This window comes from Pecten maximus, chromosome 2 (genome assembly GCF_902652985.1).
Source record: "Pecten maximus chromosome 2, xPecMax1.1, whole genome shotgun sequence".
Classification (NCBI taxonomy): Eukaryota; Metazoa; Mollusca; class Bivalvia; order Pectinida; family Pectinidae; genus Pecten; species Pecten maximus.
The window spans coordinates 13,267,619-13,279,780 of NC_047016.1; the positions used below are offsets into that span (position 1 = coordinate 13,267,619).

The following is a 12,162-nucleotide window of genomic DNA, read 5'->3' on the forward strand; positions in this document are numbered from 1 at the left end:
CAGTCTGATGTTAACTATAGTTCGGTGTCCTAAATTCAGGGTTTCAGTCTGATGTTAACTATAGTTAGGTGTCCTAAATTCAGGGTTTTAATCTGATGTTAACTATAGTTCGGTGTCCTAAATTCAGGGTTTCAATCTGATGTTAGCTATAGTTAGGGTGTCCTAAATTCAGTGTTTCAGTCTGATGTTAACTATAGTTAGGTGTCCTAAATTCAGTGTTTCAGTCTGATGTTAACTAATTAGGTGTCCTAAATTCAGTGTTTCAGTCTGATGTTAACTATAGTTCGGTGTCCTAAATTCAGGGTTTCAGTCTGATGTTGACTATAGTTAGGTGTCCTAAATTCAGGGTTTCAGTCTGATGTTAACTATAGTTAGGTGTCCTAAATTCAGTGTTTCAGTCTGATGTTAACTATAGTTCGGTGTCCTAAATTCAGTGTTTCAGTCTGATGTTAACTATAGTTAGGTGTCCTTAATTCAGGGTTTCAATCTGATGTTAACTATAGTTCGGTGTCCTAAATTCAGGGTTTCAATCTGATGTTAACTATAGTTAGGTGTCCTAAATTCAGTGTTTCAGTCTGATGTTAACTATAGTTAGGTGTCCTAAATTCAGTGTTTCAGTCTGATGTTAACTAATTAGGTGTCCTAAATTCAGTGTTTCAGTCTGATGTTAACTATAGTTCGGTGTCCTAAATTCAGGGTTTCAGTCTGATGTTGACTATAGTTAGGTGTCCTAAATTCAGGGCTTCAGTCTGGTGTTAATTACAAGTTTTGTGTATTCCCAACAGGTGGTGCAAGTGCTGCCAATCCAAATCCTAACTCTCGATGGGCATTACCGCGGGCCGGAGGATCTGAAGACAATGATGCGTTTGTGTCGCGCTATGAAAAGATGATTGGTGCTGATACCAATTACTCTGTGTTCGCCTCAAACCTGCCAGGTACACTCCATCTTAATTATTGATCTTTGGTTGTAATGACTTTTGATCAATGTAAATACAAGTTTCTGATATTTCATATCCTTTAAAGTGGATAGTTTATTGATTATTTAAAAACGTAATGATTCTCCTATAAATTTAAAGTGGAGATTGAGTGTTGATAGTTATAAAAAGCTTTTGATAGAATGTTTCTAATTATAGCACAGGCAATTTGAAATATTTTGTTATTTTTTTGCCGTGGAAAATGGCACCCTTATTAATTAGATACTGTTTGGTACAGGTGCTAAACAGGCATCTCCAGGAGAGCCAGATGGCCTTGATGATAGCAGCATAGAGCCTGAGGCCGCTGCCATCAGGATTCAAGCGGCCTATCGAGGCCATACAGTGCGGCAAAGCCTCACCTGGAAACTGCCATCAGGCCGTACTATGTTAGCTAGTCACAGGGATGGACAGGATGATGAAGAGGAATCCTCCATATCAGAAACATCGACATTTAGTGACATCACAATAACAGAAGATTCAGAAAATTCATTGTCATCACCCCCACGCAAGGTGCTTACAAGTCTTGCTTCATAATTAGGAAACATTGAGTTGGAATTCTCAACAAATGTATTTTTTGAAAATATTCAAATTGAATACAGTGGAAGACACCTGTTTGGTGTGGACATTTGGTCAATCATGAATACCAGAAACAGAATTTTAGTCCATATACTTTGTTGTTAAATCTCTTCCAATATTACAATATAGCATGTTTAAACATAAAACACACTTTCTTAGTGTTTTTGGAGAATTTTTTGTTCGTTTCCAGAAATGATATATTATTAGGGTAGATTGATAAACCTTTATGTTTGAAGACTTACAATAGCAGGAGTAAAAGTAAGAGGTACCCCGAGCTTATCTGACTAGACTTGGTATAATGTTGACTTGGTTTAATGAAGTCTGGTTCACTGTTATATGTGATGTGGCTCCGTTAAATCTGGTTGTGTCAATTCACTGATGGGAAGTTATATTAAAAACGTATCAGTAAATTGAAAATCAAATGTCACTTTGGAGGCATGACTTGAATTCTGATATGATTGACAGGGTTGATGTTGGCCTATCTAACAGTTAATGATGAAAACAAACACAACATCAAATGAAGTTGTTATGATCAGGATGATTTGTCTACAGTATGGTATTTTTAACGGAAAGGAGGTGGAACAAAATGTGTCGTGTTCATTTGAATCAAACACGTAGTAAATATTTTTAAAAAGAAGAAAAAACATTAAATTGTTATTTCATAACTCAACAAGTATAAATTATTTAAAAACAAGAAAATTAATTTTGTACTTTCATAATGTTAGATTGGTGCAGGACTACGTGACAAAGACTTCCATGCAGCTGCCAAGAGGTCACGGCCTTCTCAGGAGATGAACATTCCACGACCCCAGGGTCACACAACCAAATACTCCTGGGAAGATCCAACATCTGATCCATACTCTGTCCTCAATGTGTTCGCCAGGCAAAAACGTAACCAAGGTAACTGTTTACAGTGTGCACAGCAAATTCTCTTCCCCTCATATACTGACATCAAATTCTCTTCCCCTCATATACTGACATCAAATTCTCTTCCCCTCATATACTGACATCAAATTCTCTTCCCCCATATACTGACATCAAATTCATTCTCTTCCCATCATATACTGACATCAAATTCTCTTCCCATCATATACTGACATCAAATTCATTCTCTTCCCATTATGTACTGACATCAAATTCTCTTCCCCATATACTGACATCAAATTCTCTTCCCCATATACTGACATCAAATTCATTCTCTTCCCATCATATACTGACATCAAATTCTCTTCCCCCCCATATACTGACATCAAATTCATTCTCTTCCCATCATATACTGACATCAAATTCTCTTCCCCCCCATATACTGACATCAAATTCATTCTCTTCCCCTCATTTACTGACGGCAAATTCTCTTCCCCTAATATACTGACATCAAGCACTGCCGATAGCACATGCCATAGGCATATAAGTCAATCTCCGAACCCTTCTCACAGACATTTGTTCTGACCAAACCTCTAGACAGAATTTGTTCACTTCCATTTTGCAACATAAATAAAATTGATAACCAATATTTGTTGACTCCATAAACAATTAATTTCCCTCACTTAAGTTCCCTAATCCAGATCTCATTATTTCAATTCTTATTGCTTATCTGCATCATACAGCAGAAAAATATATGATATAAGTTGACATTATCTTCTAAGTGGGACATATTGCTTTTAATTGAACAGGGTAATAAGAACAATTGCTTTCATAGGCACCAAAAAGTAGTTATTGGGGCTTTAGGGGAAATGATTACTTTCAGAGAGAATCATATGACCCGAGTATATTCTGATATGAATGTTGAAATCTAATTTAGTAATCCAGACATTGGATCACACAGATATTTCAGACATTTCATTACCTGTGATTTTCAAAATTGTTCCTATTTTCATCATTTTTAGCTCACCTGGCCCGAAGGGCCGGTGAGCTTATGCCATGGTGCAGCGTCCGTCGTCTGTCGTCCGTCAACTTTTTCTTTAAATCGCTACTAGTCATAAAGTTATGAATGGATTTTCACCAAATTTGGTCAGGAACATCCTTGGGGGAAGGGGAACAGAGTTTGTATACAGTTTTACTCTGAACCCCCAGGGGCCTGAGGGGCGGGGCCAAATAGGGGAAATAGGGTTAATCCTTTAAATCGCTACTTGTCATAAAGTTATGAATGAATTTGAACCAAATTTGGTCAGGAACATCCTTGGCAGAAGGTGAACAGAGTTTGTATAAATTTTTACTCTGAACCCCCAGGGGCCTGAGGGGCGGGGCCAAATAGGGGAAATAGGGTTACTCCTTTAAATCGCTACTAGTCATAAAGTTATGAATGAATTTGAACCAAATTTGGTCAGTAACATCCTTGGCAGAAAGGGAACAGAGTTTGTATAAATTTTTACTCTGAACCCCCAGGGGCCTGAGGGGCGGGGCCAAATAGGGGAAATAGGGTTACTCCTTTAAATCGCTACTAGTCATAAAGTTATGAATGAATTTGAACCAAATTTGGTCAGGAACATCCTTGGCAGAAGGGGAACAGAGTTTGTATAAATTTTTACTCTGAACCCCTAGGGACCTGAGAGGCGGGGCCAAATAGGGGAAATAGGGTTACTCCTTTAAATCGCTACTAGTCATAAAGTTATTAATGAATTTGAACCAAATTTGGTCAGGAACATCCTTGGCAGAAGGGGAACAGAGTTTGTATAAATTTTTACTCTGAACCCCAAGGGGCCTGAGGGGCGGGGCCAAATAGGGGAAATAGGGTTACTCCTTTAAATCGCTACTAGTCATAAAGTTATGAATGAATTTGAACCAAATTTGGTCAGGAACATCCTTGGTAGAAGGGGAACATAGTTTGTATAAATTTTTACTCTTAACCCCTAGGGACCTGAGGGGCGGGGCCAAATAGGGAAATAGGGGTTTATCCTTTAAATCGCTATTATTCATAAAGTTATGAATGAATTTGAACCAAATTTGGTCTGGAATATTCTTAGGGGAAGGGGGAAAGAGAGTTTATATAAATATTGACTCCGACCACCAAGGGGCCTGAAGGGAGGGGCCAAATAGGGGAAACAGAGATTTGAGTTTTAAATGGATTTGAACCCAATTTGGTCAGAAACATCCGTGGTGATGGGGGAACAGATTTTGCATAAATGGTTACTGTGACCCTCAATCCCATAACTATGTATAGTAACGCTGGGCATTAAGGGATAAACACAATTCTTATGTAAACATAGGCCAAAGGGTTTTCCCCACCCTAAGGGACTTAGTTTCTTTAAACACCATTATGTTGTAAAAAATGATCCATATGGTCTTTCAGAGAGTTCATTTTTGTATAATGTATTAACAAATTGAACATGAACATTATTTTGACATTTGGTCAAATCCAACCAGGTGAGCGATACAGGCCCCATGGGCCTCTTGTTTACAAATTCTAACAGTATATAACCAGTGCTGTAAAAATGTTTGGTTATTTTCTTTGACATCTGTACCATCAACTGTTGTTGTTTTTATAGTCAAACAGCGTCAGGGACCAGTAGGGGAGGAAAGTCGAGTGACAAAGTCCCGAGCCACAATCCCTGTCAAGGAGGATGAAGTGAAGCGTGAAAAAACGACATCACAGCAGACTGCTCCAAAACCTACTCCTCGGCAAGGTGTGACAGACTCCAGAAGTCGCAGTCCAGGAGTGGGATATCGCCCCGAGGGTTCTCACCCTGTCGGTACAGGGCTACGCACATCAAACTTCGCTTCTATCACAGAAACTTTGAAAAACAAGTATGTGCTTGAAATAGGATGCACATTTTATTTGTATTTGAGTAGAATGAAAACAATTGCATAAAAAGCTACATGTATGTAACTATATCATTAATACAGGTAACAAGAACTGCTTTAATTCCTTTTTCAGATCCGAAACTACACAGCCAAAAACAGCATCCGTGAGTTTCAAGATTGGCACAGAGAAAAGTGATGACGATACATTAGAGGAAGATTCCTACATGAAGACTGCAGACAGGTGGGTATTAACAGCCTCTCACAGGCGTATCCTGAATCGGTATAAAACATAGCTCCATGAGAAAAATCAAAGTTAAAACATATTTTATCATGGACAAATCAACTCTGATTTTAGGGCTTTCCTCATTTTTATCTCAAGCAAAATTAAAATTAATACTGTTTTGTTTGTTTTACAGCGGAGATGATAAGAAAAGCAAGCCTTATAAATATGAGAAAAGGCCTACCAAGCCCCAACCCAGATCCTCCTCCATCAAACCTGTTCGCAAGGAGGGCTCTGGCTCAGATATGGGGCGAAAAGAAGACTCTGAGAGTGATGTCTCCTTAGAAACTGTACGTTGGAAATTATTATCATCAAGTCAAAATCAATCATAGCAATAGTACTGTAACTGATATACTGATATATCTATACAAAATATATGTTGATACATTTAATTTGGTCTCAGTATAAGGACACATTAAGAATTGTTTTGTTTTTCAGGACCGACCTAGTTACTCCCTGCATCGTCCATCATATGCCACGGATGAGACTAATCTGAAGTTCCCCGCACGATACTCACCAAATACTCTGGAGCGACAATTCAACACCGAACTCAACCAGCTGGAGAGTATGGAAGAGAGTATGAGACAGTTGACAAACATGGAACGAACACGTGCTGTGTCTATGGCCCAACAAGAGACAGTCTCACTAGCCCAGATGCTTAAGGTACGTACAGGGACATGTTGTTTCTTTGGCCCAACAAGAGAAAGTCTCACTAGCCCAGATGCTTAAGGTACGTACAGGGACATGTTGTATCTATGGCCCAACAAGAGACCGTCTCACTAGCCCAGATGCTTAAGGTACGTACAGGAACATGTTGTATCTATGGCCCAACAAGAGAAAGTCTCACTAGCCCAGATGCTTAAGGTACGTACAGGGACATGTTGTATCTATGGCCCAACAAGAGAAAGTCTCACTAGCCCAGATGCTTAAGGTACGTACAGGGACATGTTGTATCTATGGCCCAACAAGATGCAGTCTCATTAGCCCAGATGCTTAAAAAAGTTGTAAAAACATCAATCAATCCATATTTGAGAGCGACAATACCTACATGTGAAAGTAGGAAAAAAACCAGACAAGGAAGAAATGATTAAATGTAAAAGGTACAGAAGAATATTTCCATTTTAATTCAGGCACGGCAACATGAGCACAGTAAAGAAATGAGCATGTTAGAACTGAAGGCACAGAGAGAGATGCTTGATGCTACCAAGGAGTTAAACACTGTCAGACAGAGGTCAATGGAGGTCACCCAGACGGCTGCTGAGGCCATAACACGACTACGTGCTGTACCTACCGATACCAAGCAGAAGACAGGGCGCAAGGTCACAGCTGATCCAAGGTCAAGATCAGAGGTCACAAGCATACTGGAAACTGACAATATCAGGCCACGCAAGAATAGAATGGTAATTGTTTTGTAAACTAATACTTCTGTAGTTCTTTAATTTTTCAAATCTACAGTACATAAGTAGATCAAATTTTTAATGACCAAATAATTGGATATTTTATTTTCTGCTATTTACTTTTTGAAGATACAAAAAATTGATACTTTGCCTATTTAACAAAATTGGTAAAACTATAGATTCTGCAGTACATTTGACTTAATTTATTACAGACATCATCAGCTAAAGAGTCTGACAGAGTTGTACCAGATTCTGCACGGACAGCAACCTCTTATACTGTGGATAGTCGTACAGGGCGATCAAGGTACACACAAAAGTTATACTCCACATAAAATATATCACCTTGCTTATTCTTACATGTGTGCTTCCTTCTGTCTTTGCAAAGCTCGTGTGAAAGATATCTCATGTCATGAACCCCTGGTCAGATTTAGCTCATATACCATAACATCACACATCAAGTTCTTCATTTCGGTGGTCATTGGTCAACGTTTAAGGTCATAAGAAGATCACAGTTGAACACAGCCTGTGTACAAGATATTCATGTACACCTTGATTCGTATTATTTTTATTGATGTAGTTTTTATACTAATGTGTTCCTGTATTGACCTTCTTTGACCAGAGAATTGCAATGAAACTGACTTGACATAGTAATAAGATCGATGATATGACTGATTTGTAATGTTATTAGTAATAAAGAGGTACCATGTTACCTTCTGGGAACTACTCTATTACATCATGTATAACACAAACCATTGGTAGTTGTTATAGTGCTACTTAGATTACCCCTTCCTGTTAGATTACCCCTTCCTGTTAGATTACCCCTTCCTGTTAGATTACCCCCTTCCTCTTAGATTACCCCTTCCTCTTAGATTACCCCTTCCTCTTAGATTACCCCTTCCTCTTAGATTACCCCTTCCTGTTAGATTACCCCCTTCCTCTTAGATTACCCCTTCCTCTTAGATTACCCCTTCCTCTTAGATTACCCCTTCCTCTTAGATTACCCCTTCCTCTTCGATTACCCCTTCCTGTTAGATTACCCCTTCCTGTTAGATTACCCCTTCCTGTTAGATTACCCCTTCCTCTTAGACTACCCCTTCCTCTTAGATTACCCCTTCCTCTTCGATTACCCCTTCCTGTTAGATTACCCCTTCCTCTTCGATTACCCCTTCCTCTTAGATTACCCCTTCCTCTTAGATTACCCCCTTCCTCTTAGATTACCCCCTTCCTCTTAGATTACCCCTTCCTCTTAGATTACCCCTTCCTCTTAGATTACCCCCTTCCTCTTAGATTACCCCCTTCCTCTTAGATTACCCCCTTCCTCTTAGATTACCCCTTCCTCTTAGATTACCCCTAACTCTTAGATTACCCCTTCCTCTTAGATTACCCCCTTCCTCTTAGATTACCTCTAACTCTTAGATTACCCCTAACTCTTAGATTACCCCCTTCCTCTTAGATTACCCCTAACTCTTAGATTACCCTTTCCTGTTAGATTACCCCTAACTCTTAGATTACCCCTTCCTCTTAGATTACCCCTTCCTCTTAGATTACCCCTTCCTGTTAGATTACCCCTTCTTCTTAGATTACCCCCTTCCTCTTAGATTACCCCTTCCTCTTAGATTACCCCTTCCTCTTAGATTACCCCCTTCCTCTTAGATTACCCCTTGCTCTTAGATTACCCCTTCCTCTTAGATTACCCCTTCCTCTTAGATTACCCCTAACTCTTAGATTACCCCTAACTCTTAGATTACCCCTTGCTCTTAGATTACCCCTTCCTGTTAGATTACCCCTTCCTCTTAGATTACCCCTTCCTCTTAGATTACCCCTTCCTCTTAGATTACCCCTAACTCTTAGATTACCCCTTCCTCTTAGATTACCCCTTCCTGTTAGATTACCCTTTCCTCTTAGACTACCCCTTCCTCTTAGATTACCCCTTCCTCTTCGATTACCCCTTCCTGTTAGATTACCCCTTCCTCTTAGATTACCCCCTTCCTCTTAGATTACCCCTTCCTCTTAGATTACCCCCTTCCTCTTAGATTACCCCTAACTCTTAGATTACCCCCTTCCTCTTAGATTACCCCTAACTCTTAGATTACCCCTTCCTCTTAGATTACCCCTAACTCTTAGATTACCCCTTCCTCTTAGATTACCCCCTTCCTGTTAGATTACCCCTTCCTCTTAGATTACCCCTTCCTGTTAGATTACCCCTTCCTCTTAGATTACCCCTTCCTCTTAGATTACCCCTAACTCTTAGATTACCCCTAACTCTTAGATTACCCCTAACTCTTAGATTACCCCTTCCTCTTAGATTACCCCTTTCCTCTTAGATTACCCCTTCCTCTTAGATTACCCCTTCCTCTTAGATTACCCCTTCCTGTTAGATTACCCCTTCCTCTTAGATTACCCCCTTCCTCTTAGATTACCCCTTCCTCTTAGATTACCCCTTCCTCTTAGATTACCCCCTTCCTCTTAGATTACCCCTTGCTCTTAGATTACCCCTTCCTCTTAGATTACCCCTTCCTCTTAGATTACCCCTTCCTCTTAGATTACCCCTAACTCTTAGATTACCCCTAACTCTTAGATTACCCCTTGCTCTTAGATTACCCCTTCCTGTTAGATTACCCCTTCCTCTTAGATTACCCCTTCCTCTTAGATTACCCCTTCCTGTTAGATTACCCCTAACTCTTAGATTACCCCTTCCTCTTAGATTACCCCTTCCTGTTAGATTACCCCTTCCTCTTAGATTACCCCTAACTCTTAGATTACCCCTTCCTGTTAGATTACCCCTAACTCTTAGATTACCCCTTCCTCTTAGATTACCCCTTCCTCTTAGATTACCCCTTCCTGTTAGATTACCCCTTCCTCTTAGATTACCCCTTCCTCTTAGATTACCCCTAACTCTTAGATTACCCCTAACTCTTAGATTACCCCTAACTCTTAGATTACCCCTTCCTCTTAGATTACCCCTTCCTCTTAGATTACCCCTTCCTCTTAGATTACCCCTTCCTGTTAGATTACCCCTAACTCTTAGATTACCCCTTCCTCTTAGATTACCCCTTCCTCTTAGATTACCCCTTCCTCTTAGATTACCCCTTCCTCTTAGATTACCCCTAACTCTTAGATTACCCCTTCCTCTTAGATTACCCCTTCCTCTTAGATTACCCCTTCCTCTCACTCCCATCTTGAATGAAACCTTTATAGCGCTTTCATTGTTGATATTGTCTAATTCACAGGGAAGTTTTAACCTCTGACAGTGTGCGTACAGCCAGTGATACCCACAAGAACAGGGACAGCGACTCATCCATTCGCTCCATCTCGGGGGCTGAAGCACACGATGAGTCACGCTCTGAGAGTATCGTTGAAGATATCTCACAAGGTTTGTGTTCTATTGTGATTGTATGTATTGTGGACAGGTGGAGATAACTCTTACCACCATATGACAATGGACAGGTGGAGATAACTCTTACCACCATATGACAATGGACAGGTGGAGATAACTCTTACCACCATATGACAATGGACAGGTGGAGATAACTCTTACCACCATATGACAATGGACAGGTGGAGATAACTCTTACCACCGTATGACAATGGACAGGTGGAGATAACTCTTACCACCATATGACAATGGACAGGTGGAGATAACTCTTACCACCGTATGACAATGGACAGGTGGAGATAACTCTTACCATCATATGACAATGGACAGGTGGAGATAACTCTTACCACCGTATGACAATGGACAGGTGGAGATAACTCTTACCATCATATGACAATGGACAGGTGGAGATAACTCTTACCACCGTATGACAATGGACAGGTGGAGATAACTCTTACCACCGTATGATAATGGAGAGGTGGAGGTAACTCTTACCATCATATGACAATGGATAGGTGGAGATAACTCTTACCACCATATGACAATGGACAGGTGGAGATAACTCTTACCACCATATGACAATGGACAGGTGGAGATAACTCTTACCACCGTATGATAATGGAGAGGTGGAGGTAACTCTTACCACCATATGACAATGGACAGGTGGAGATAACTCTTACCACCGTATGACAATGGACAGGTGGAGATAACTCTTACCACCATATGACAATGGACAGGTGGAGGTAAGGTGGAGATAACTCTTACCACCATATGACAATGGACAGGTGGAGGTAAGGTGGAGATAACTCTTACCACCATATGACAATGGAGAGGGGAGATAACTCTTACCACCATATGACAATGGACAGGTGGAGATAACTCTTACCACCATATGACAATGGACAGGTGGAGATAACTCTTACCACCATATGACAATGGAGAGGTGGAGATAACTCTTACCACCATATGACAATGGACAGGTGGAGATAACTCTTACCACCGTATGACAATGGAGAGGTGGAGATAACTCTTACCATCATATGACAATGGAGAGGGGAGATAACTCTTACCACCGTATGACAATGGAGAGGTGGAGATAACTCTTACCATCATATGACAATGGACAGGTGGAGATAACTCTTACCACCGTATGACAATGGACAGGTGGAGATAACTCTTACCATCATATGACAATGGACAGGTGGAGATAACTCTTACCACCGTATGACAATGGACAGGTGGAGATAACTCTTACCACCGTATGATAATGGAGAGGTGGAGGTAACTCTTACCATCATATGACAATGGACAGGTGGAGATAACTCTTACCACCATATGACAATGGACAGGTGGAGATAACTCTTACCACCGTATGATAATGGAGAGGTGGAGATAACTCTTACCACCGTATGACAATGGACAGGTGGAGATAACTCTTACCACCGTATGACAATGGACAGGTGGAGATAACTCTTACCACCATATGACAATGGACAGGTGGAGATAACTCTTACCACCATATGACAATGGAGAGGGGAGATAACTCTTACCACCATATGACAATGGACAGGTGGAGATAACTCTTACCACCATATGACAATGGACAGGTGGAGATAACTCTTACCACCATATGACAATGGACAGGTGGAGATAACTCTTACCACCATATGACAATGGACAGGTGGAGATAACTCTTACCACCATATGACAATGGACAGGTGGAGATAACTCTTACCACCATATGACAATGGACAGGTGGAGATAACTCTTACCACCATATGACAATGGACAGGTGGAGATAACTCTTACCACCATATG

At 40.5% G+C, this 12,162-nt stretch overlaps 1 protein-coding gene across 3 annotated transcripts in view; it reads left to right on the forward strand.

Annotated features, from left to right (window-relative positions):
- LOC117318089 (centrosome-associated protein 350-like) overlaps positions 1-12,162 on the forward strand; it is a 72,732-nt gene that overhangs the window by 44,036 nt on the left and 16,534 nt on the right. For all 3 annotated transcript variants that reach the window (XM_033873092.1, XM_033873100.1, XM_033873108.1), the window contains 10 exons: positions 786-935; positions 1,213-1,484; positions 2,276-2,450; positions 5,036-5,294; positions 5,425-5,532; positions 5,708-5,861; positions 6,010-6,234; positions 6,702-6,971; positions 7,181-7,272; positions 10,199-10,341. In XM_033873092.1, the coding sequence (XP_033728983.1) occupies positions 786-935; positions 1,213-1,484; positions 2,276-2,450; positions 5,036-5,294; positions 5,425-5,532; positions 5,708-5,861; positions 6,010-6,234; positions 6,702-6,971; positions 7,181-7,272; positions 10,199-10,341 (1,848 nt within the window). The remainder of the gene's footprint in view (positions 1-785; positions 936-1,212; positions 1,485-2,275; positions 2,451-5,035; positions 5,295-5,424; positions 5,533-5,707; positions 5,862-6,009; positions 6,235-6,701; positions 6,972-7,180; positions 7,273-10,198; positions 10,342-12,162) is intronic.